This window comes from Hirundo rustica, chromosome 2 (genome assembly GCF_015227805.2).
Source record: "Hirundo rustica isolate bHirRus1 chromosome 2, bHirRus1.pri.v3, whole genome shotgun sequence".
Classification (NCBI taxonomy): Eukaryota; Metazoa; Chordata; class Aves; order Passeriformes; family Hirundinidae; genus Hirundo; species Hirundo rustica.
The window spans coordinates 57301868-57324204 of record NC_053451.1 but is presented as its reverse complement, the minus strand read 5'-3'; the positions used below and the strand labels follow the sequence as shown (position 1 = coordinate 57324204).

The window sequence follows — 22337 nt, the reverse complement described above, 5'->3', positions numbered from 1 at the left end:
CCTCTGTGAACTGTTCCATTAATTGTTGTTAACCATTCTGGACTCTGTGGTTCTAGAAATTCAACGCTTCTTGCAGAATTCTGCATTTTCCTGCAGCCAGACTGCATTGTTTTGATCTGTGGCTGGCTCCTCTTGATGTTTACCTGTGAGGTGTCTACTTAGATTATGGTGTGGAAATTTCATTCTCATAGAGCCAGGCAGTAGGGTGGTCAGTACTGTACTGTGTTTCACCTTCTGTTGATTTACAGAAGATTGCAGTCTGATTCCTGTCTTCTTCATAATGCTTTGTCACCACTAACAGGAATTGTTGCAGTAGTAGCTCTTAGAAGTCAGTGCACAGTTATAGTATGCATATTTAAATCCTCAGTTTCTATTTTTACAAAATTACCTCAGAATATTCAGTCCCTTTAAGTCTTACAGCAGATGAAATCCGGAACACCTGCTTTGTTATTTAAGAGCAGAGGAAGCATAACTGTCCAGCACTACACTTCATTTCTCTAGAGATTGTGGTATCTTACAGGTTGTTTGAATTATTAGAAAACAGTTGCTTTTTAAAACATTTCATGAGACCAAATATCTCCTCCAATGTACTGTAATGGATTCGTTGATGATGACTTCTCGATTTGCTGGAACCACACAAGTCTTTGAATTGCTCAGTTGTGCTAGAGGTGTGACAAGGATTTCCACTGTTCATGTCTGAGCACCTTGACAATATTTTTGGTTTTCCCCTGGCACAACTTAGTAAATTTGAAATCTGTGCTTGTGAATGAAATAGGATTTCTTGCAAGAATTTCCGTGAGTAAAGAATACGAAGTCCTAGGGGCTTACCAAGTAGAGCTTTATAGATTGCTTGAGTGTTTTTTGTCCATACGTTGATGTATGTTGGAAGTGTACTAGTTATAAAAAAAAAATTAAGTCCTTTAATTGAAGGTGACCTCTTGTCCTTACCTAAACTGAGCTGATAGTGTTTGGAACTTGCTAGTTTTCAGTTTTTAATGTAGTTGATTTTCCTAGTTTGGGATTGTGAGAGAGCTTGCGTCTGTTGGATAGGAGGATTTCTCTGAAATTGGGTCCAGTCCTCTGTTGTCATAAGCACAGTTTTTATAAAGATAAGAATATCAAAAAGTTACTAAATATAGCCTCTCAGTTAATGAGGGCTTTAAAACACCTCCCCCCAAACCTACTGCTGGTTTTGTCTCTTTGAACCACACAGTGGTAATAACTAAGAGTTACGAATTTCAGGTTGAAGTTACTCGCAGCAAATTTATACCTGTTTGTTCATGGATATCCTTATTCTTCTGCTTAAATAATTTCTTTTCTTTTGCTGATGTTCACCCTTCTTATTTTTTTACAATTGATGATCTGTCCTCTATTAGCCTTGGTTTTTGGAAACAGTGTGAACTAAGGTTTTAGTCTGCTTCTGTATGAAAGCCTCTGCATTTCAGTGATTATCCTGCATAGTCCTACTTTCTGTGCATGTTGTTAGTTAATCTTCTTTTTACATGTGGATAATACTGTATGTGCAATTACACAGGATGTCCTTCTCAGTGACTCTGATGTCAGTTCTTTCACTAGAGGATGCATGTTTGCTATTTTGAGTGCAGTATCGTATTGACTGTTCATTCATTGCTATGCCATGGTCAAGAAGTCAATTAAGGTCTTTTAGTTCCCAGCCTGTAAATTTGCAATTCAATTTTAAAGTTTGCTTTAAGTTTTAAAGGACATATCTTTGTGTTTCTTATGGTTGTTTTTTAAAAGTCATGCTGAGCAAGTTCTTTCTGTATGATTTGCTCTTCCCCTTCTTAGCTGATGACATCGGCTTACTTCAAATTATCACCAGTCTCCATTTCATATTTACTTTTTTCCTTTGTTAAATTTGTTAATGGTGATGATGCTTGACAGCAGTCTCAAGATAAGTTTTGAAGAAGTTGCTTACTGACCTATATCAACTATTCTCAAAACCCCCCTTTATTATCTCCATACAGGCAAAGTCTTCATTTCCAAAACCAGCTCTTTTAGTTAATTGTGTCTTTATCTGGTTTTGATAACTCTTCATATATTTAAGTGACCTATGGAAGTCCAGATAGATGGGGTTTTTTCTTCTGTGTATGTAGTATGCCTAATTTCCATATGGCTATTATTTTCACATTCTGAGGGTTTTTATATTCGTTAATATGATCTGAAAAACATATGTCACTTAATTCCGCCTCACTTCAGCTATGGATATTTTATCTTTCCAGTTGTGTAATGCCACCATGGGCTGCCAGACCTGCATATAGTCCTGCATACTGATCCCTCCAGACCTTTGGGAGATTTTTTCAGTTGTTTAATGTTTCTTTTTCTCCTAGTTCAACTCAATATTCTCCAGAATGTTGAATTGTCCTTTACCTCAGTGGTTCCGCATACCATGCTCTGGTTCTTAGTTATGCATGCTGCCTTTCAGGTGTTAAAGAAGGGAAAGGTAATTCTTTTTAAATAAGCTGTGTGTAATAGTTTGTAGCTTTAGAAAAGCCAACTAGAGAATAACAATGATCCCTTCTCAAATTGAAGCGCTGTTGGCTTGCAGAAAATTAGCAAGTCATGGGTTTTTTTTTCCCTAATTACTATTTTGAATGTTGCGACTGATTAGATTATTGTAGAAACTGAAAATTAGACATTTCAACATACTTGTTTGGCTTCCGAATTACTTTTGTACAAGATGAATGATGGAATTACTGGGGAACAGTCTTTGAGCAATAATTGGTATTGCAGCCTCCTGTAAATTTGGAAGATCCAGAGAATCAGAGAAAGGCACTGACAGCGTTCTTTGGAAAGTACAGAGTGGGAGCAAATTGTAGCTAAACGTGTGGGGGCAAGGGAATAGATAAAAAGTGGAAATTAGGTGAACGGTTCATTTATTTATTTCAAATGACCCAATAACTGCCTAAAATACTCTAAGAAATAGTTCAGGTGTTACTTTTCTATAACAGTAACTGTTTTGACTTCCTTAGTGTCACTTGACCTTGGCTGTCAGTGTGGCAGTCTGAGCCTTGTTGGCTAGCATTCTGAAATGTATTTTGGCAATTTCGAAGATCCTGAAGTTCTGTTTTGCTTTTGTCTGTTCATTCTAGAAGTGCTTTCCTAATTTGTGTCGCCATGAGCACAACTGTGGTGACACTGGCCCTTCTCTAATAATTTGGCTTTCAACGTAGTAGAATTTGATACTGCTTTTTATACAGAGAAAAAAAAAATCTATCTTGAGGTTTAACTGTAATATGTAAGATCACTTTTAACTGTAAAGGGATTGTATTTGTTGTGGGAGTACCAGAAATGCAAAACATTCTCTGTCCAAATTTGGCTATCTAGTACTTCTGCTATTGTTTGAGAAGCTAGGAAAACTTGAAATACCTTGTCATGAGTTGGACACACTGATTTCTCATGTCATTTTTAACAGGGCAGTCTTACAGAGAATAATTACTGGGTTAATATTTTTTAGCCATCTCATATTCTTATTTGTCTTCTTAACCTTCCAATTTGCTAGAGAAGATGAAAATTCTAAATTAAAAAAAGATTGCTGACTTCCTAAAACAATTGAGAGGTTATTGTCTTTTTTACAAGCTAAGTGAACCAGATTTTGCTGTTCTGTAGTCTTATTTGCCTTCATAATGTTGATTCTTTTGTTCTGCTATGCTTTGTTACTCTGGGAGAAAGTCTTGGATTCTTCAGCCTTTTTTAGCCATCCCTGGGTGCTTGCATGTCACCATAAGTGTTATTACAAGAAATGTTACAAGAAGTATTTACATGGGATTGAGTTACGGTTGTTTTATATTCTTAATGAAATGGGAAAGAGTGTATGTGGATTTTCTTGGGCATTTTTTGTTTGCTTGTTTGTTTTCTTCCTCTCTGACTTTTGAAGCCACCTCCATTACTTTTCTTGTCTAAATTTGCTTTTCATCCTATTTAAGGAAAAGCTGACGGAAAAGTTCCACATACAGGCTGCAGTGCAAGGAATAGATGGGATTTGGATTTCTTCTTGGATTCATCTGTTCTTCCATGTATTCTCATCTTTTTTTTTTTTTTTTTTTTTCCCAAAAGATTTTACAGAATGTCAAACTATTTTGGAATAAAAATATTGCTTGAAAAGAATGTACCTGCTTCAGCTTCATGTCCTGAAGTAAATTTAAACATCAAACCTGGTGATTTATGTGCAAAATAATTTGAAATAATAATCAGAGTAGCAAAACTTGTGGGGAGTAGAGAATAGATGGATGGACTATGTATCTGAAACTGAACATGCTTTTTTTTCTTTATTTTTTTTCACTGTTTTTCAGAATTTTGGTGAAAGTATCCTGCAGTCTATGAAGTCATTGCTACACAGCAGGAAAGAGTTATGCAATATATCAGCAGAGGGATGCTTAAATCAGGAAGAACAAGATAATTTTATTGAGGTTTGCCATAATATTCCCACTTATGCATATTTTGTGGCTATGGTAGAAAACAATGTCTCTTGAAACAGTATGGAAAGCTGCAGGATAGTAAATAGAAACAATGCTACAAGTTTTTTGCCTTAAAGTCTATGCCCCCTATTGTTATTCTTTAATTTAGTCACTGAAGTCTTAAAAAGGCTGTGACATTTCAAGGTGTCATTTCTCTGCTTTGGAAGATTTGTGAAATGAGAAAACCAAGATGTGTAAGTAGATGACCTGGGTGTACTCCTGACTTGGGTGTACTGCATTTGTAAGCACTGCTGTGATGAAGGTTGTATGGATGGTATCCTAACAAAGTAGCAAAACACTTCGATTCAGGAATGAAGATAAAAGCTGAAGCCTCAGAACTGCAGATCTAGACTTGTTTTCTGTGATTTCAGACAGTCTGGAAGCTGGACAAAGTTTGGAGAGAAGTAGATATGACAGAATGTGGGATTATCTAGGTAAATCTCAAGCTGTAAGGAGGAATTACTAGAATTGTTTGAGTTACAAGGCTAACAACAACTTCCCCAAAGGGAAGAGAAAAAAGTAAAAGCAATGTGTGCCATGTAATTTGTATTATGGACTTTACAAGACTCCTAATTTGTCATTGACAGATCTGACAAGGAGCTTCAGGAAGGAGAGGCTGACCTGAACAGGCCATGCAGAGGAGCTGAGATAGGGAGAGCTGAAGCAAAGACAACTGAGGAAGTGGTTAGGGAAGACTGATAATTGCATAAGCAGTAGCAAGAGGCAGATTGATGAGTTAGGGTTGCCTGGATAACCCCAGAGGTTGTGTAACTGAATGGATATACTCAGGGGTTGAGACATTTGGGGAGCAGGCAAGAAACTGAATTTGTGAAGGATGAAAGCTATGACAGATTAATGTAAGGAGGAAGAGCTATGCAGTGGAGGTGTGAGCAAAACATTGTCTTTATCTGATCAGGCAGACCATGGTTTAGAATCTATGAAGGTTTTTTTGTCTTGTAGAAAATACCTGACAAGTAGCTGGGAACATGTTTTTTATGCCTCAGTCCCTGTGGAGAAAGATAGCTGACTATATTTAGTTACCCTATGAGATTAAGCAATTAAGAGTTCTCTGGTTGAAATGTAAGAGGGTCAATATCCTGTCACAGAACAGGTATTTTTTTCCTTATGAAAATACAGGAAAAGATAACTTACATGGAAGATGATGTTAGAAGAACACAGACTTGAGAAAACCAGAACTTAGGTTTTCCCGTACCATTTCCTTTGTACCCATGGCTTAAAGTAGCCCTTGGATTACAGTGTCTTATACATTTAGTTTAAAGAGAGCACTTACGTTACTGATGACCTTTTTATTTCCTTGGCCTACTCTCCAACTTTTGAACTGATGTACTAACTGCAGACACGTTCAAGGTATTAAAAGGTGATATTTTTTCCTGTGAAAACTGAAGTTTGACCACAATAAAGAGATCCAGATTAGCTTTGTCATCTAGCCAAAAATAGACTCAGTAGTGTTGTGGTCTCTTTGACAGCTGTCTGCTGATCTCACAGTGTAATATTGCCCTTCATTTGTGTGAACCTATGCCTTCTGCTCACTGCTCTGTCTTTCACAATGAGTTATCCAATGGAATCATTACACGCCCCTTCCTCATTCCTTGAGGAAGAGGCATGTAAGAAGACAAAAAACAAACACCCATTAAAAAACCAAAGCAAAACTGCCAAAAAAAACCTAACAGCAACAAACTCTAGAGCCTCTCTAAATGTTCTTTAGAGAACTAGGGTTTTTTTCCCCCCAGGTAGTTTAAATTGTTTGATATTCTGCCACTTCTGTGGAGGAATTGAGTTCATGTTGTACATATTTTACAGATAAAATGTGGACCTTTAAGTATGTCTTGCAGTCTTGCAGATGTTGTGCAGATGAATTCTGTAAGAGTTGAGGAGAAGGTGTAGGAGTTGAAGAGTAATGTTGCTCAGACAGGATTGTTTCACAGTTAACACAGTGAATGTGGTGCTGTGGATGTGTAATTTGTTTGGGGCTATTTGGAATGCTACAGAGAAGCATTGTTTCCTTTATGATCTTGTCATACCTGACATAAGGGATGAGTGGATGTGAGATAGAAGATATTAACTGGAAACATAAGATCTTTTTTCTAGCATGAGACCCTCTGAAATAAACTAGATTGAATTTTTCATAGTATGATTTCAGTTGAAAATAAAGATTTTTTTTTTGTTTTTACTCACACTTTGAAAGGACACATTCAAAACACAAATACAGTTCAAAATAGAATTCTGGCCATTTCTTTTTTCTAGTTCTGTACTTACAGAGATTCTGTGTATATACAAGCAAGGAGCTGAACCAGTTAATAATATATCAATATTAATATATCAGTATAAACATTCTTTGAAATAAATGGTGTAGGTGCTGCGAATTTATGAGTTATAGCTTACAAATCAGTCTATTGCATAGTGCTCCGAAAAAATGGAACCCAAACAATATAAAACTGAATTTCAAACATCAGTGGAAGTATTTAGTCTCTGTTCTTTATTCCGTATCCACAAAATTGAAGCAAAGTTTATTTTCTGACATACTTGTTTTGAAAATAAATGTCTTGGTATTTTTTTGAGTATGCAATTGGCCTGTTGATTTGTTGTTAGGGAAATAATAAATGAGAACTGAGGAAGTCTGACGTTTGAAACAAAGTTTGAGCAGTGACTGACTCTCTTCAGTCTGTTTGTGTTGAACAGTGCAAAACACCTGTAGATGGAAGAGAGGGACAGTATGTGATAAAGTATCTTCCTTGTCCAGAAGTACAAACACCTGAGGTAAAACAGGTATTTCTGGCATACTCAAGGTTCCTGGGCCTGACAAGACTTTTTTTTTTTTTTTTTTTTTTTTTTTTTTTTTTTTTTTTTTTTTTTGGTGGTAGGAGGTTGAATATTTTAATTCTTTTATGTTAGGGTTGGTTTACTTGGCAATGGCATGCAAACATGAGGCTTAAGTAATCTGGTGCTTTGGCCTTAGGCTAATCAATTTACATGGTAAATTGCATAATGTGTTGTCATGCTTTATTCAGTATATCCAAATGTATAACAGTTTATCAGCATGGACAGATTTCAGACTGGAACTATTTTATATGTGCCCAGCCTGAAGCAAGGAGGGATGAGCTCTGATCTTTGCAAACTGTTTTTATTTTAACAGATGTAATGAGGCTTGTATCTGTTGTGCTGTATATACTAGCCACTCGAATAATTCCTGTGTAGCAAGTTTTAAATGTTGTATATGCTCTTCAGTCTGATCTGACCTTTCTCAAGTCAAATAGTATAGCATTACCATTCTTTACGTATGACTGTGTGCTATTGTTTGAGCAAGCTGCCCTAAGGTATGGTTTTTGTGGCAATAGAATGAAGCTTTAACTTAAAGTCTGCTGAATTTTTAACTCTTAAACAAACAAAAAAAATCTTTACTTGACTGTACTCATGTATTTATTTTACAGATTACATTTATAGGTTTTACGGAAGAGATGGGCACTGCTCACTTGCAGGTACAGTATATATCTATCTGTATTGTACAATTTCTTCTAAGTAACACCTCATTTTTTAACTGGAGGAAATTTGGTGTTCAAGAAATGGAGTAAGTGTATCTTGAGTATTTAAAAGCCTAAGTTTCAAGTGCCATTGAAAGGTTGAAAATAATTATTTTAATAGGCTAATCAGTGTTTTATGTATATTTGCAGTGTTGCCTGGGTCAGTCTTTCTATTAGGATGCTCTGGAACAACTTAAGTGCAGTGAGGGAGGATGATTGGTTGGGGGCAGGGGGTATTTGGGTGGGAAGGGCCTCAGTTGGTTGTGTTGGTTTTTTTTTGTTTTGGTTGGTTGGTTGGTTTTTGTTGTGATTAAAATCTTGTGTGTATCAGTATTTTGGTTTGTTATCTTACCCTTAGTTGAGTTGTTATTGATATGCTGCAGTTGCCTGTATGAAACTAAACTTTACTGATCTGACCTCTAGCTGTGAATTGCTGGTGGGGGTTTGGGAGTCAGTATTATGGTTATGCCTTAAGATGTTATTCTGGAGATTTAGATAAGGAAATATTATTTTGAAAGGTGGAATGTAGCAAACTACGAGGGTTATGATGTGCCATTTTCCTAAGTTAAGGATTTAGTCTTCCTGTACAGTTTACATATCAGTATAATTCATAACATCCATGTTCACAGTAAAATTCCATGTTTCTGCTCTGTCTAGGTGTTAGTAGAAATTGCTTGTAATAGTTTACTGATGTTTTAAAATGTAAAACAGAAACTATGAGTTCATTTGTATTCCATATTAGATCAATGTTGCTAATTCTTCAAACTATAATCCTAGGCATTCTTTCAAGTATGAGTAAGAACTGTTTGATTGTTTAGAGTCAGATGGAATTTAGAGAAGGTTGGACAGAACAGGTTTTGCCTCGAACCATAGGGATCAGTGGTGTTTGGACTATTGAAAAAAAAATTGTAACTCTTTCATAGGCCTCTTCTGTATTAGATAAATGTAACGGTTGTCCAAGGTCATGTTGATGAAGTGCCTTGCTCATTTTTTTGTGATAGGGAGCTAGAACACTGTTCCAATAAAGCACACAAAGAATGTAGAGATCCATTGAGAACCATTATAGCTCAGGTCAGCGTAGTTGGGTATTTTGTAGGACGTGCAGCTGCTTTTCGGCACTTTCAGGATTCTGCTTTATGACTTTAAGGCATCTTCCAAGTATGGACTGAATTAAATCTTGTTTACACAAGCTTTACATCACAGTTTAAGAGAGTAAGTTGGGAGATAGAGTAAGAAATAGGGAAGAAAAGAAAAACTTTACCAGAATTAGCAGCAGTTAGGATTTAGGGGAGGTATGAAATCAACCCCACTGTTATTTGCATGCTGGTTTTTTGATTTTGTATTCTCAATGTTTTTTATTTAAAATCAGGAGTTGTCAGCTGTTTCTGTAGAGCTTCCAGATGTTCTGAAATCGCTCCAGTTGTGCAAATTAAAAGAAAATGAGGCTGTATTTCTAAAAGACATAAAGAAAACCTTGGCAAAACCTTATGTCATGAAACATCAGGTAAAATTTTTGTCTTCTTCCATGTCAGAAGCATTACATTTTGCCTTCTAAAGAGTTTAGTCTTATTATATCCTGTCTTGCTTTTGGCTTTGGGACATCTTAGCCACAGTACTATTAATATCATATTTCTGTTGTATCATGAAAATAAACTGTGCTGTATTGTTTACAGAAAATACTAAACAAATATTTAATTATGGTCCTGATCCCATGCTTCTGCTAGGCTATACTCCCTTTCACTGGGAATTTGGAAAGAATATGAAGTTTGTCAGCTTTCCTGTCTCTGCTCTGCTCAGATAGCTTTCATCTTCAGCAGACTTTTTTTGTTGAAACAGAGGTACCCAAAATTAAGGGAATGTCTGGTGTTCATAAAACTCAGTGATCGCTTTTCTCAAAAAACATTTATTGATTCTGTTAATGATATAATTTCCATTATTTTTATTCCTATACTGTTCCCATTATTACCATGCTAATTATATTCTTTCCAATTACAAACATTGCGTATAAGATTAAAGGCACTTCGAAGAAACAGATACCCCATAAACTGAAATATTATATGGCATAAGCATGCTCCGAAATACTGTGTTCCTCCACAAATTTCTAACAAATTTTTAATAGATTCTTGAGTACACGTTATCATGGTTGTGGTACGCTATTGCAATGATTTATTCAGAATGCAGACCTTACAAAAATAAGTCATTCTAGCTATCAGTCTACACAAACTGTTGGATTAATTTTCTTGTATTCAAAATACTATAAAATTATTTACTCTTCATAAAAATACATTGAAGGAATCCCTTGAAGATTGCTGTTTATTTTCTTGTTGCTCTCTTTTTCAAGAATCAGCTTCCTGAAGTGTTTTGTGTGATGAGACTGTCTCCTTCATTCCCAAGGATCAAAGTTGATTATACATTTACCTTGCTAAGCAAGTATACCACAGGCATAAGATATGCAGTGGAAATAAACTCTTCACAAAAACATCAAAGAGAGAAAACCCATGGAGAAGATGATGACACCAATCAGTCAGTTTCTTCAATTGAGGATGATTTTGTCACTGCTTTCGAACACTTAGATGAAGACGAACCTTCAAAGATACTAAGTGCTGGTAAGCTCTTACACACTTGTAGAAATGTGTGTTTGAGATTTAGGCTGTTGGGATTTAATAAGAAAGTAAATAAAAATAAAATAAAATTGTAAATTTTTTTTCATTAATCATGCCTTGTAAAGGGATGTTATGCAATTGAAGAATTAATTTTTTGCTCTTTTCACAACAGCTTACCAACTCATAAAGCAAAGATTCTAATCTCAGTGTCAGATGGATATCAAATAAAATCTTGTTCTACTTTGTGTGCTAAAAAATACATTAATTTGTCAGTGATTAGATTTGTATAATGGGATTTAAAGAAAATGAGAGATGATGAGCTAGCATTTTGCAACAGTAGTAAACCCAGAAGTTGCCATCAAAGTCTGTCTATTTCGCTGTAGTTCTGTGGAAATTCTTTGTTTTGAAGCAATCTCTTTTTAACTTTTTTTGTTGTTGTTGTTGTTCAGGTACATGCAGCTTTACTTCTCAAAACCATCGAGATGTGGCTTCACAGACCATCCCTGCTCAATGCTTAGAAGCTATTGACTCAAAGATTCTTGTGGGTTCTGCACATCGAAAATCATCTGCTAGATCTTCTACTTTGATTGATATTTTGGGACTTAAGGAGCTGTCCTCAGTAAAGAATTCAGTTACAACCTCAATTTCTGATCCTTGGATACAAAGGAGTTTCTATAAGCCATATAATCCTTCTGATCAAGGTGTTAATTTTTTACGTAAAACATTGTTTTCTTCCTCTCCAGTTGAATCCTCTGAGTCTGATTGCTCCAGCCCAAGCCCCATCATCTTCTTAGATGAAGAAGGGTATCAAAAAAGCTTGAAGGCAAAACTTCAGCTGCCAAAAATTCCAGTAGTAAAAGATGGTATAGAGGATTCAGATTCAGAAGTGAGTGAATTTTTTGATAGTTTTGATCAGTTTGATGAGCTGGAACAAGCCTTGGAAAACTCTTGTAAAATTATTAGGGATCCCATCCTGGGGAATCCTGCCCAGAAAAGGAGGGCTGCACATGAAAAATTGTCTTCTGCAAGCGTTACAATGAATCCTCAGAAATTCAAGTTTGATCGTCCCACTCTCCCAGCCAACGTAAGGAAACCAACTCCTCGTAAGCCAGAATCGCCGTACAGCAGCATCTTCGAGGTCCCGGATTCCCCTCGCCCGGTTAAAACATCAGGGGAAGAGAATGGAGGCTTCTTCAGCCCCATTAGAACATCAGCCTTCAGCCCCCTGGGAAGTTGTGGTTCTTCTGAATGTTTGTGTCGAATTAATATTGGTGGAGATGGGACAGGTCAAAGTCACCGTGATGGAGCTTATAACAGTTACTCGGCATATGCTGACAGTGTTTCATGTGAAATACTGGGTTCTGTTTTTTTTCCTGAGTCCTCATCAGAACTGAAGTGTGCAGAGAATGATTCAAAGCACAAAAGGATTACTTTGAAAGAGAAGAAGAAGCAAGCTGCAGATCTCAAAATGAAAGCTAGTAAGGAATCAGAGAAGCAAGCAAGATCTAAACATAAGTCACTAATGATAAGAGATAGCATTCAAAAATTTGCAACTGAATTGGTTGAAAAAAGTTTTGGCAGTGCATTTAAAGACCTCCAAAAAGGTGTTTCTTCATGCACAAACGCACTTTGCCATTTGGCTGCTAGGTTGACTTCTTCGGTCTTTCAAATGGCTTTTTATGAGATTGGAAGACGTAGAGCAATCTCGCTGAAGGAGCGTGCAATTAATGGCATAGCAAACTTTTTGGTGAGTGAAGCTATAACTGGTGCTTTGAAAGAACTGCGTCAGGTAAAGAAACAAATATTTACCAACACCGTTGCACGGTTTGCAGCAGACCTTGCTGAAGAACTTGTGTTTGAAGGAATCATGGAGGTATGCCAGTTTTCATATCCGTCAACACCTACTGCACAGCCCTCATCATTTGATTATGAAAACAAAGTGGTAAGATCCTATGCCCGAGATTTGTCTGAATCTGTCATTCAGGAGGCATTTATTGAACTATCTCAGGTTGATGTGACCTTCACAACACAAGCAGCCATTAGTGTTTCCATGGACAATATCAAATATGTAAGTGCAGAAAGTATGTTAGAGTCAACACAGACTTCCACAGTTTCTCCTAATTTTAATGATAGGGTAGCACTTAAGCCAATCCAAGACTCCAAGAAGGAATATACAGTACAGCAAGCTCTATTTTGTACCTCTGGTGTTGTAAGTTCAATACCTGTGCCCTTAGCTGGAAGTGCTCTTTGTCAGCAGCAAGTTTCCTCTGATGCTTACAAGGCGAAAGTATCCACTGTTCCAAATGCTGATGACAGTATGAAAGTATTCAAAGATTCCACTCATCCATTTTTCACAAGCAGAACGAGAGAGGAGGAAGTTGCTTCTTTCAGAAGTATTTATCTAACTTCGGATCACAGTCAAAGTACTGAAAATACTCCATCACTCTTTTGTAACCAGAATGATATCAAAATAACAGATAGCAGATCTGGAATGAACAATAATTCAGAATTAACAAGTGGGGCAAAAGACATTAATGCTTTCTCTGGAACTATGGTAGATATGATAGTAAATGAAGCTTATGAAACCATAACCTCATCTAGAGTAACAAAAGCAGTAGAAGAGTATTCAGATTTTTTAACAAGAAAAGTAATAGATAAAAAGCCTTATGTACAAGGTACTGGTGAAGACTCCCGAAAGAGCATGTTTGCAGATCATTTGGCCAAGTATGTCATAAAACAATCTGTGGAAGAAAGTAAAACTGTGTTATGCAACACCAGTGAGAATTTAACATGTAATGTGAGCTCACAGACTTACAGGGATACCAATCGAAGAGAGCAATGTGTGATAAAGAAGAAAGAGGCTGAGAAACAAAGTAATGTTTCTATAATTGTGGAACAACAACAGTTGCCTTTGAATAATCCATATAAATTTCTTACTCCAACTCATTCTGTTCAGTGTTTTTTAGAATCTAAAGATTGTTGGCCGGAACAAAAAGGAAACAAGTTTTCTTCAAAATCACCCCTGCCTTGTTCCACTGCGACTTTTTCTAGGCATGTTCTAGAGGACTGTACTGACACAGGAAACTGTTCAGTAACGTGCTTAAACAAGCCTTCAAAAAAAAACGATACCCAGAAACTATCAGCAGGAGCTTTGAATTACAGGCAGACTGATTGTTTTCTGCATGCAAGTAGCTTTCCTTCAGAGATGCTTGGAAGTGAAGATACTTTGCAGATGGAAGAAAAATCAAGCCTGAAACATGGAAATACCTGTTTAATGCCTGATACACCCCCACCAACTCCTCTAGTACCATGTCAAGGTAGTTCTGAAAGGAACCTAAAAAAACTGTCCAAGAAACTCAAGGGAGAATTAGCAAAAGAATTTGCACCTGCAACACCACCTTCTACGCCCTACAATCCATCCACTACTGATTCGTCTGAAACTGAACATGACTCTTTGGAAAATGAGGAATTTATGCTGAAACTCATGCGGTCGCTTTCTGAAGAAGTGGAAAGTAGTGAAGATGAGGATCATTCTGTAATGCCTGTTGAGAAAGAGGAGCATTCAGCAAAAACAATTCAGTTTGCAGATTGCCTAGCTAGCCGCATCATTTCAGTAGCGACTGAAATGGCTGCTTCCCATTTAGGTGGTAAAATAAATGAAAGAAAAGCTGGTAGGCAGGCTCAGTTAGGGATGCAAAAGAAAAGGTGTGGATATACTGCATCTGTAAATATCCCAGAAGAGACATGTAATTCCTTGTGGAATTATGCAGGTGATATGGCAGGAAAAGTCATCAGTGAGGCCAAGAAAGTAGTGAAGTCAAGGCATTGCAAGCTGTTGAGGTTGAGGCGGGTGAACTGCCAGGTGGATTGCTTTTATGTGAGAAAAGGCGATAAAGATGGCAGTTCAAAAGAATGGTGTGGGCCAGTACAGGACCAGTGGCCAGGGGAGAGAGATTCATCTGTGCTTCCTTTACCACAAGGTTCAGGCACGACGGGTTTGACTTCCAAGTACCCAAGCTGTGAAAGTGTGACTGATGAGTACGCAGATCATGTTATCCGGGTTCTGAAAAGAGAAGGAAGTAACACTGAGCTGTTAGTGGATCAGTACGCCAGCAGACTTGCTTACAGGTCTATCAAATCGGGCTTGCAGCAGGCTGCTAGAAAGAACAAGCTCAGATACAGCAGAAAGACATTTCCTGGGCAAAATGCACAGGTAAATAGTAAGCTGGAGCTGATCAAAGCAGGGAATAAAGATGCAGCGCAGCAAGTGAAAAGCAGCATTCATCGCTGTGAAGGCCAAATGTTCGAGAGGAGTGTCGGTGCACAGAGAATGGAATGTGCAGAGTTTTTTCATTTTTCCGAATCCCTTGCACAGAGTATCACTTGTGATGTCAGGAAGAAACTGAAAATGTCGGGAGGATATTTGCCAAAGTCTTTAACAGATTCCTGTCTATATAAAAAGACTGAATTTGATGAAGTCACAGGGGACATCATTAAAACAAGGTTTTCTAGGACATTTCGTCCTTTCTCCCCAGACCATAAACTCTATCATAGTACAGGTAATATAAATGAAAATGGTTACAGTGAAGGCATAATTCAAGCTATAGAACAATATGCTAGGAAAGTAGCAGATGATACTCTAGAAATGAGTTTAGAGTCAGCTGTTCTCCATGTGGCTGAAAACAGAAAAAATGGGGATAGGCTCTCATACACTGAGAAACTGTCTCCTTTTTCTGGAACTGTCTGTAGATGCTGCAGTGTGAAGGAACATCGGTACTGTACAGAAAGTATGTGTCATCATCTACCCGCACAAGAATCCTGCATTCCAGTGAGGCATTTTCTTCATTCTGGATTGGGTGGTGCCTGTCAAAATTCAAGAGTGTTTCAGCTCGATATTCCCAAAATTCACGTTGATGTAGAACAGAGGACAGTGTTTTCTGGCAAGGGGGCTACTGCAGCTGTAGAGAAAGCAGAAAGAGAACCGAGTTACCCAAGTCTGACAGCTGACAGTGGTATTGGACAAGATGGAGTCAGTTTTGCTGAAAGCCTTACTACTGAAATAATGACATCAGCTATGACGAATATTGGTCAGGCACTTACCATAAGGTAATACTAATTTTCTCGTTACATTTTGTACCAGAAAAAGGTTATTAATACAAATATGTGCACAGAAGGAATTTTAATATATATTTTCTTTAAAAGATACACTTTGTGTTCCAAATGTTTTCTTTTTATTCTTCTGCTTATACTTAAATGACTCAGAACTAGGGGAAAAAAGCTTTTTTCCACCTATGTGAGCTTGAAACCAAGGATACTATGTATATTAGCACACATATGTTCCAATAGGTGAATTATAAGTGGAACTTAATGTTTCAACTTCAAAATAGTACCTACAGTTGTACATACTAGTCCTTACAGGTTTTGTTGATCTATGAGCCGTGACAGAATCCAGGTTTGTTATCTGTTCATACTTCAACATCTGATGCTGATCAAATGAGCCATTGCTTTGTAGTGTGAAGACTTCATTTTTTTATTGTGGCTGCATTGTGATAGTGTCTTTACTACTAGAAGGAAAAAAAAAAAGAAAACCTGTTACTTTAAGAAAAAAAAAACCTTACTAAACTACATTTTAGCTTATAAAATGGTAATACAATAACAAAGGAATTGACTTTCAAACTGTTGTGTATTTAGCAAAGGGTAACACACTCTTTCCTTTAATAGGTCTCTAGATAGGAAATAATTTGCTGCAGTAAATTTGTGGCAAATAACTGTTTCCTGATTGTGCACTGATCAGAGCAAATCTTTTCAAGTTCAAGAGCAATTCATACTTTTTTTTTTTTTTTTTTGAGGGGTTTCTTTCTCTGGTGTTTAGAGGGGGCATCATGATAAACAATCGATGGATTTTTATGTGTTCAGTGGCTGAAGGCCACAGTGGCACTGAACTAAATTTTTTGAGGTTTGATAGGAAACACACGCATACTAACCGCATAAAAGTGCTCTTGAGTAGTATATTATTGGTCTTTGCATAACAGGGTAGAGTCCTTACTCAATTTATGACAAAAAAAGAAAGTCACGTGGTGATGTTATTCTATATATGTGGTATCAAAGATGACACTTCATTTAAAAAGTTCTAGTTAGAATGTGCCAACCACAAAATGCAGGCTTCAAAGAGATACTATTTATTATTAAATTTGGGGTAAGGACGCGATATTAGAATTTTGCTGTGACAGAATTTATAAATGTTTCTTCTACTGTTACCTAGTGTGTGGTATGTAATTCATATGTTTCTTGAGAAACTGCCTTGTGTGATATAGAGAACTGGTGCTGGTATAACTATAAATAAAAATGGGGAAAATGACCTTTTTTATTACCCTGATGGGTTCCAGTTCAGCTATGTATTTGTACAAATTTGTGCTTACTGGAGCAAAGTGTTAGGAGTGATGTGGTTAAGGGTGCCTTTTTAAATCGTGAATGTTACTGTGGCTGCTTGCTGTGTGGGAGTAGGCTGATCATCCTTCTTGAACGTCTTACTGATATATATATATAGATAGATAATCACAGTGTGCACATGAAAGTTCATAACCTCATATTCTCATTTTGTAAGGTTTTTTTTTTTTTATAAGGAGTTCAAACTTCTTTAAGTAAATTTTTTAAAGTGTCTTTTAAAGATTAACTTCTATGGGGTGCGGTTGCTTGATTGGTTTTTGGATGGAAAAATTGAACTTGCTCTCTGAGGGGAAAAATTCTGTACAAGTCATGCATTGCTACACTTTCTTGAAGGAGGAAAACAAATACTTTCCTGCAGAAAACTTTTTTTAAAATGGAATCCTTATATTTTAGACACCAGTTCTTCAGCACTTTGCCCTAAATAGCAGACCACTTAGCTGCTTGTACTGAAGGCAGGCCAGGGAAAATAAGCAAAGAGTCCTAGAGTGAACAAGTTCAGAAATGGTAAGTCTTCTGCTTGAAAAGTTTACCTTGATGTGCAGTCTGCAGAGCTACAGTGTCTTCTGTGCTTCATAGCAAATAATATTCCAAGTGAGAGAATTCTTTGTAACACTCTCTTTGATTTCTACGGAAGAATTCCAAATAGCAATCCCTGACCTAATCCTGTTGTTGTTTCAGTTTAAGTTGGTTGCACTGTTTCTTGTATTAAGAATAGGACACAAATTAAGGGATTCTCCATCTTTTCTTGTCCAGTGGAATTCAATGTCTTTGGAATGGTGTTAAATTGCTGTGAATGAACTAAACACAGATCAGCATGAAATGCAGTGATGTTTTTTCTTAAATTTTTGTTTAGCTCTGTTGGAAGAGAAGGATTTCACTCTGTTGAATCTGTTGTTAGCCAGCAGATGAGTCTTAGTATTGGTGATGATAGCACTGGGAGTTGGTCCAATCTAAGTTTTGAAGATGAACATCCTGATGAGAGCAGCAGTTTTCTTCACCTAAGTGACAGGTAACTATAAAGATTTAGTATAGTTAAACAGTTACCTTGACATCAAATAACTTGTCATCAAGTGATATTTCATCTAGGGTTTGGGGGAGAAGGGATTATTTTTGTCTTCAACACACAATGACTTTTTTATTAAAAACGGCTCTAATACTATGATTTGTTTTCTTACAAAATGTTGTTGGCCATCAATGTTCATACTCTGTAAAATATATGGAGAGTGCATTGTCATTGATGCCAGGGAATCGAGTACATCAAGTAAAACTGTACATAAAAAATTTAAGTAAAAGATACTTACAAAAAGATGCTTAGCAAAAGATGTAAGCATTTTAAAAACAGCCACCTGTGTAAAATACAGCTAGAGAATACAGTTTATAAGTTGTGCTCTAAAATATTAAAACTTAATCCTTGAGAAAATGTTTTACGTAAATTCGTTTATTTTTGAAAAAAAAAAAAAAAATAGCTTGATTTACATTATGAGCTTTTACAGTTGTTTTGTCTTTTTTGGGACTGGAATTTATAAGCTGCTCTAACTGACATTGGTGGAGTATTTATATACTGCTAACCATGGACTTGCAGGTGTGTAATACTGGAACTTACCTCTTCAGGGTAGTAACTTTTTCTACAGAGCTTCTCACTGTGCTGTCCCTGGCTGATTGATAACTAACAAAGATTAGAATGGCAATTCTAAAGTTTGCCATGTCTCTGCCTGTTTCCAGGGAGAATTATACTGAGAGTTGTGTCCTGAGCTTCTATATAAAGAATGTATGAGGAACGAATAAACTTATTTTTTTTTTATGATTGATATAAAAAAGTTCAGCATTTCTATTGAAGAATAGCGGAAATGGAAGAGAGATTTTTTTCTTTAGGTAGTACTTCCAGCATTGCTGAGATTAAAGAAAGTATGGGAGACATGCTTGCTTAAGTAATATCCAAATAGGTTCTTTGGGACCAATGTGAATCAGTACTCAGTTAAATGTCTGCAGTATTTTTCATGTTCTGCTTAACTAAATAATTTAATCAAACCCCTACTATAATTTATCACTCATACACATTAATATTTTTGTAAAAGAATACATTAACTCAGTATTTTTTAGTAAAACATCATTTCTTGCACAAGTGAAAATGATGATGAAAATCTGAGTATAAGGAAGCATATTTGCTATATTGGCAATTAGAAATACACAATAAAATATAGATTAGTTGATAATGAGAAAAAAGTATATAAAAAAATTCTGGACTAGTAGTGCCTGTTTTGTATCTGTTTATCATTCCCAAAACAGATATAAATGAAGGTAATTTATATAACTTGGAAGAAAATCCGTGGCTCATTAGACGAGGAATGACCTGAATTAACATGTTACTCATAGAAAGGGAGAGATAATTTGGATAGCAAGGTGTTGATGGAGGAAACAGGCATGTGCAAATTGCTCAGCTGGTTTTACAAAACTAATCGTGGCTTGGGTGTTCATCTGTGTTCCTGAGATTTGTCAGGTGGAAGGAGGGAGCTGAGGTTGTTGCCCTGTGTAAAAAAAAGATAACCAGGGGAGATCTATAACAAGTCCAGATCAGTAATAATACCTTGTTGTTGTTTAACGCCAGCAGACAACTGAGCCCCACCCAGCCAGTCTGTCACTTCTGCCAAGGTGGGATAGGGGTGAGAATTGGAATAGTGTGAGTGAGGACAGTCATGGGTTGAGTTGAAGACAGTTTAATGGTTAGAGCAAAAGTCATGTACAAGCAAAGCAAAACAAGAAATTAATTCACTGCTTACTGTGGGCAGCTCCATTAAGATTGAAGTTATTTAGAGAACTTGCTAGTAAGATATGCAGGGAAGTGCATGTGTCTTCTGCTTTTCATGCCTAAATCTAGTGACTTAAATTTAGGATTAAAAAGTTCTTAAGCTTTCTCTCTAGTTGATGTGTAGGTGTAAGTGTAGGCATAGACACAGGCTTTTCTTTCAGCATCCAGGTGGGGTTATAACCCAGCAGAAACCTCTTGCTTTTCTTGTTATTCTGCTGGCTCTTGTTGAAAAGCTGCACAAACCATTACAGAAATATTATGATGCTTTTGCCTATTCATTGGTTGTTTTGTTGTTACGGGAGTTTATTTTAAAGACTGCTAATTTGGCTATTAATTAGGAAAAGGTCTCATCCCTTTCTCATACCTCACTGTAATTATATGGTTCAATATATATCATTATTTCAGACCAAGATTGACCTCTGTAAAGTGCATTAAGTCTCCTTCCTAATCAGAACAGTAGTGTGCAGAGGTTACTATTAGATTTCAAATTCTTTATCCTTTAGTCTGAGAACCAGGGCAGCTTTTACTTCTATTTATTTCTGCATCTGTAACTTCCAGTGAAAGAGGTGCTGTGAGTGCAAAGTATTGATACCAATAAGCTGTATTAATTTTTTTATACTTGTAATTTAATTATTTTAAGCCAAATTTACTACTTCATACAGGGTGTGATAGTCTCACAGAGTAGCTTGAGAAATGATTTTTAGACCAAGTTTGCATTCTCTGCGAGTTGGTTTCTTCAGAAGCTTCTGCTTGTTAATTTTCTTTTTTCTTGTTTGCATGACAAGAGAATTCTTTGAATTTTCTTTGGACATGTGGTCTGATTAAACAAAAATGTACTGAATAAGGCAATGGCAACTTCTTAAACCTTTTTTCATGTTATTTGAGTGTGTTTATATTATAGACTTGCTAACATGCTGTTCACTGTTTTGAAACTGGGATCCGAGCAGGCATTCTGGAGAGCAAGGGACACTGATAGGTGATATTGCTACTGGCAAATGCTTGAAAGAGATCAGTGCCTGTCTCTTGAAATGTTTTCTTCCATCATTTTGCTGTTTGCTTTGAGTGGTATGAGTGGAAATGAGCTTCAACTGTCACATAAGACTTAGGTGGAGAGCTCTGCAGTTACTTTGCAGCTTCTCATGCCATCTCTAATAGACAGTCTATTTTCTTGAAGAATGTTGGTGGGTATTTGGAAGTCCTGTTCTTGGAAGGCTTCCAGACATGCTCTGGGGGAGGTATGATGTTGGGGAATGGAGATTTAATCATATGAGTTGCTCAATCTTGCACTTATTGACAGGCTTAACAAACTGTGCTATTTATAATGACTGAAATTAACGAGTGTAAGAACATGCTCAGTTTTTTCAGTTCTTTGCGTTGAGTTGAATGTAGTCATAGAATAAATGCACTATTTTTGTGAACTGAGTGAAGTAATCTTTTCAGTGTTGTTTTCATAGATTTATAAACCTCCTACTTTTTTAAAGATCAACTTGCAGAACAATATTAAAAATTTAAAATTAAATATGTATTCTAGGAATTCCTTCTCATCAGGCTGTTGAAGATAATTATTGGGGTTTTGGAGTGAGATGGAAGGATTTTTTATGTGAAGTTGTCTTCAAAATGCATAATTTTATTCACTGTTAGCTGCTCTTTAAGCAAATAATACAGATGTAATTCATTTTCCTATGAGTAATCCTTTCAAAATTGTTAAGCTTTTATAAATAACAAGTGATATGCTTAGACCTGAGGACAGAGTTCTTGCTAGCACCAATCTGAAAAAATTAATGAGTACAAATTAACACTTTCACCAGTGTACTGAAACCTGTTAGTTTTGCATTGTTGAGCACATCGCTGCTTTGGATAGCACTGAGAGTCATGTTTGATCCAGCAAACCTGTCCAGAAAGTTTTAGTGCTCTTGCATTAAATGTCTTGACAAAAGAGTTGTAAGGAAAATGAAGGTTCTAGTTTGAGGTATTGTTCTTTTCTAGTTCAGCTGTCTTCTCTTCTTCTCCTGGCAGTAATGGTAACAGCAGTAGCTGGAGCAGTCTTGGTTTAGAAGGGGATATGTATGAGGAGAATTTATCCTTTCCAACATCAGACAGGTTGGTTGAGTTGAGAAATATAAACCAGATGGATTCCTCATAATTAATGCATGAAATAATCATTTTTGAAAATAAAAATACAGTATATTTTTATGCTGATACATTATTCACATCCTTCTCACGTAATCACAATATGATTTTTTCATTAATGAATCCACATGAATGATTAATTTTTTCTGTGCTAAAATTGATGAATGTGTTTTGCTTGCAAAAAGGTTCCTTTTTTGCATGTTCTTGCCTGCAGTTTTACAAGTCGTTATATTTACTTTTTTTTATGCAGAGTAGACCTTGCTTCCTGCAGGATTTCTGGGTTTTTTTTCCCTTTTAGCTTGTGTAAACTTTCAGAATTGCTTTGTAACTGGTTTTT

The 22337-nt window shown here is 36.4% G+C and overlaps 1 protein-coding gene across 8 annotated transcripts in view; it reads left to right on the top strand.

Moving 5' to 3' along the window:
- Window positions 1–22337, top strand: part of AKAP11 (A-kinase anchoring protein 11) — a 47655-nt gene that overhangs the window by 13402 nt on the left and 11916 nt on the right. For 4 of the 8 annotated variants that reach the window (XM_058419228.1, XM_058419227.1, XM_040054616.2 and 1 more), the window contains 7 exons: window positions 4311–4427; window positions 7925–7972; window positions 9384–9518; window positions 10356–10620; window positions 11067–15723; window positions 17918–18073; window positions 21887–21970. In XM_058419228.1, the coding sequence (XP_058275211.1) occupies window positions 4311–4427; window positions 7925–7972; window positions 9384–9518; window positions 10356–10620; window positions 11067–15723; window positions 17918–18073; window positions 21887–21970 (5462 nt within the window). Of the gene's footprint in view, window positions 1–4310; window positions 4428–4643; window positions 4670–7924; window positions 7973–9383; window positions 9519–10355; window positions 10621–11066; window positions 15724–17917; window positions 18074–21886; window positions 21971–22337 lie in introns of those variants that run through there. The other 4 variants (XM_058419230.1, XM_058419232.1, XM_058419231.1 and 1 more) reach the window with 4 other exon arrangements.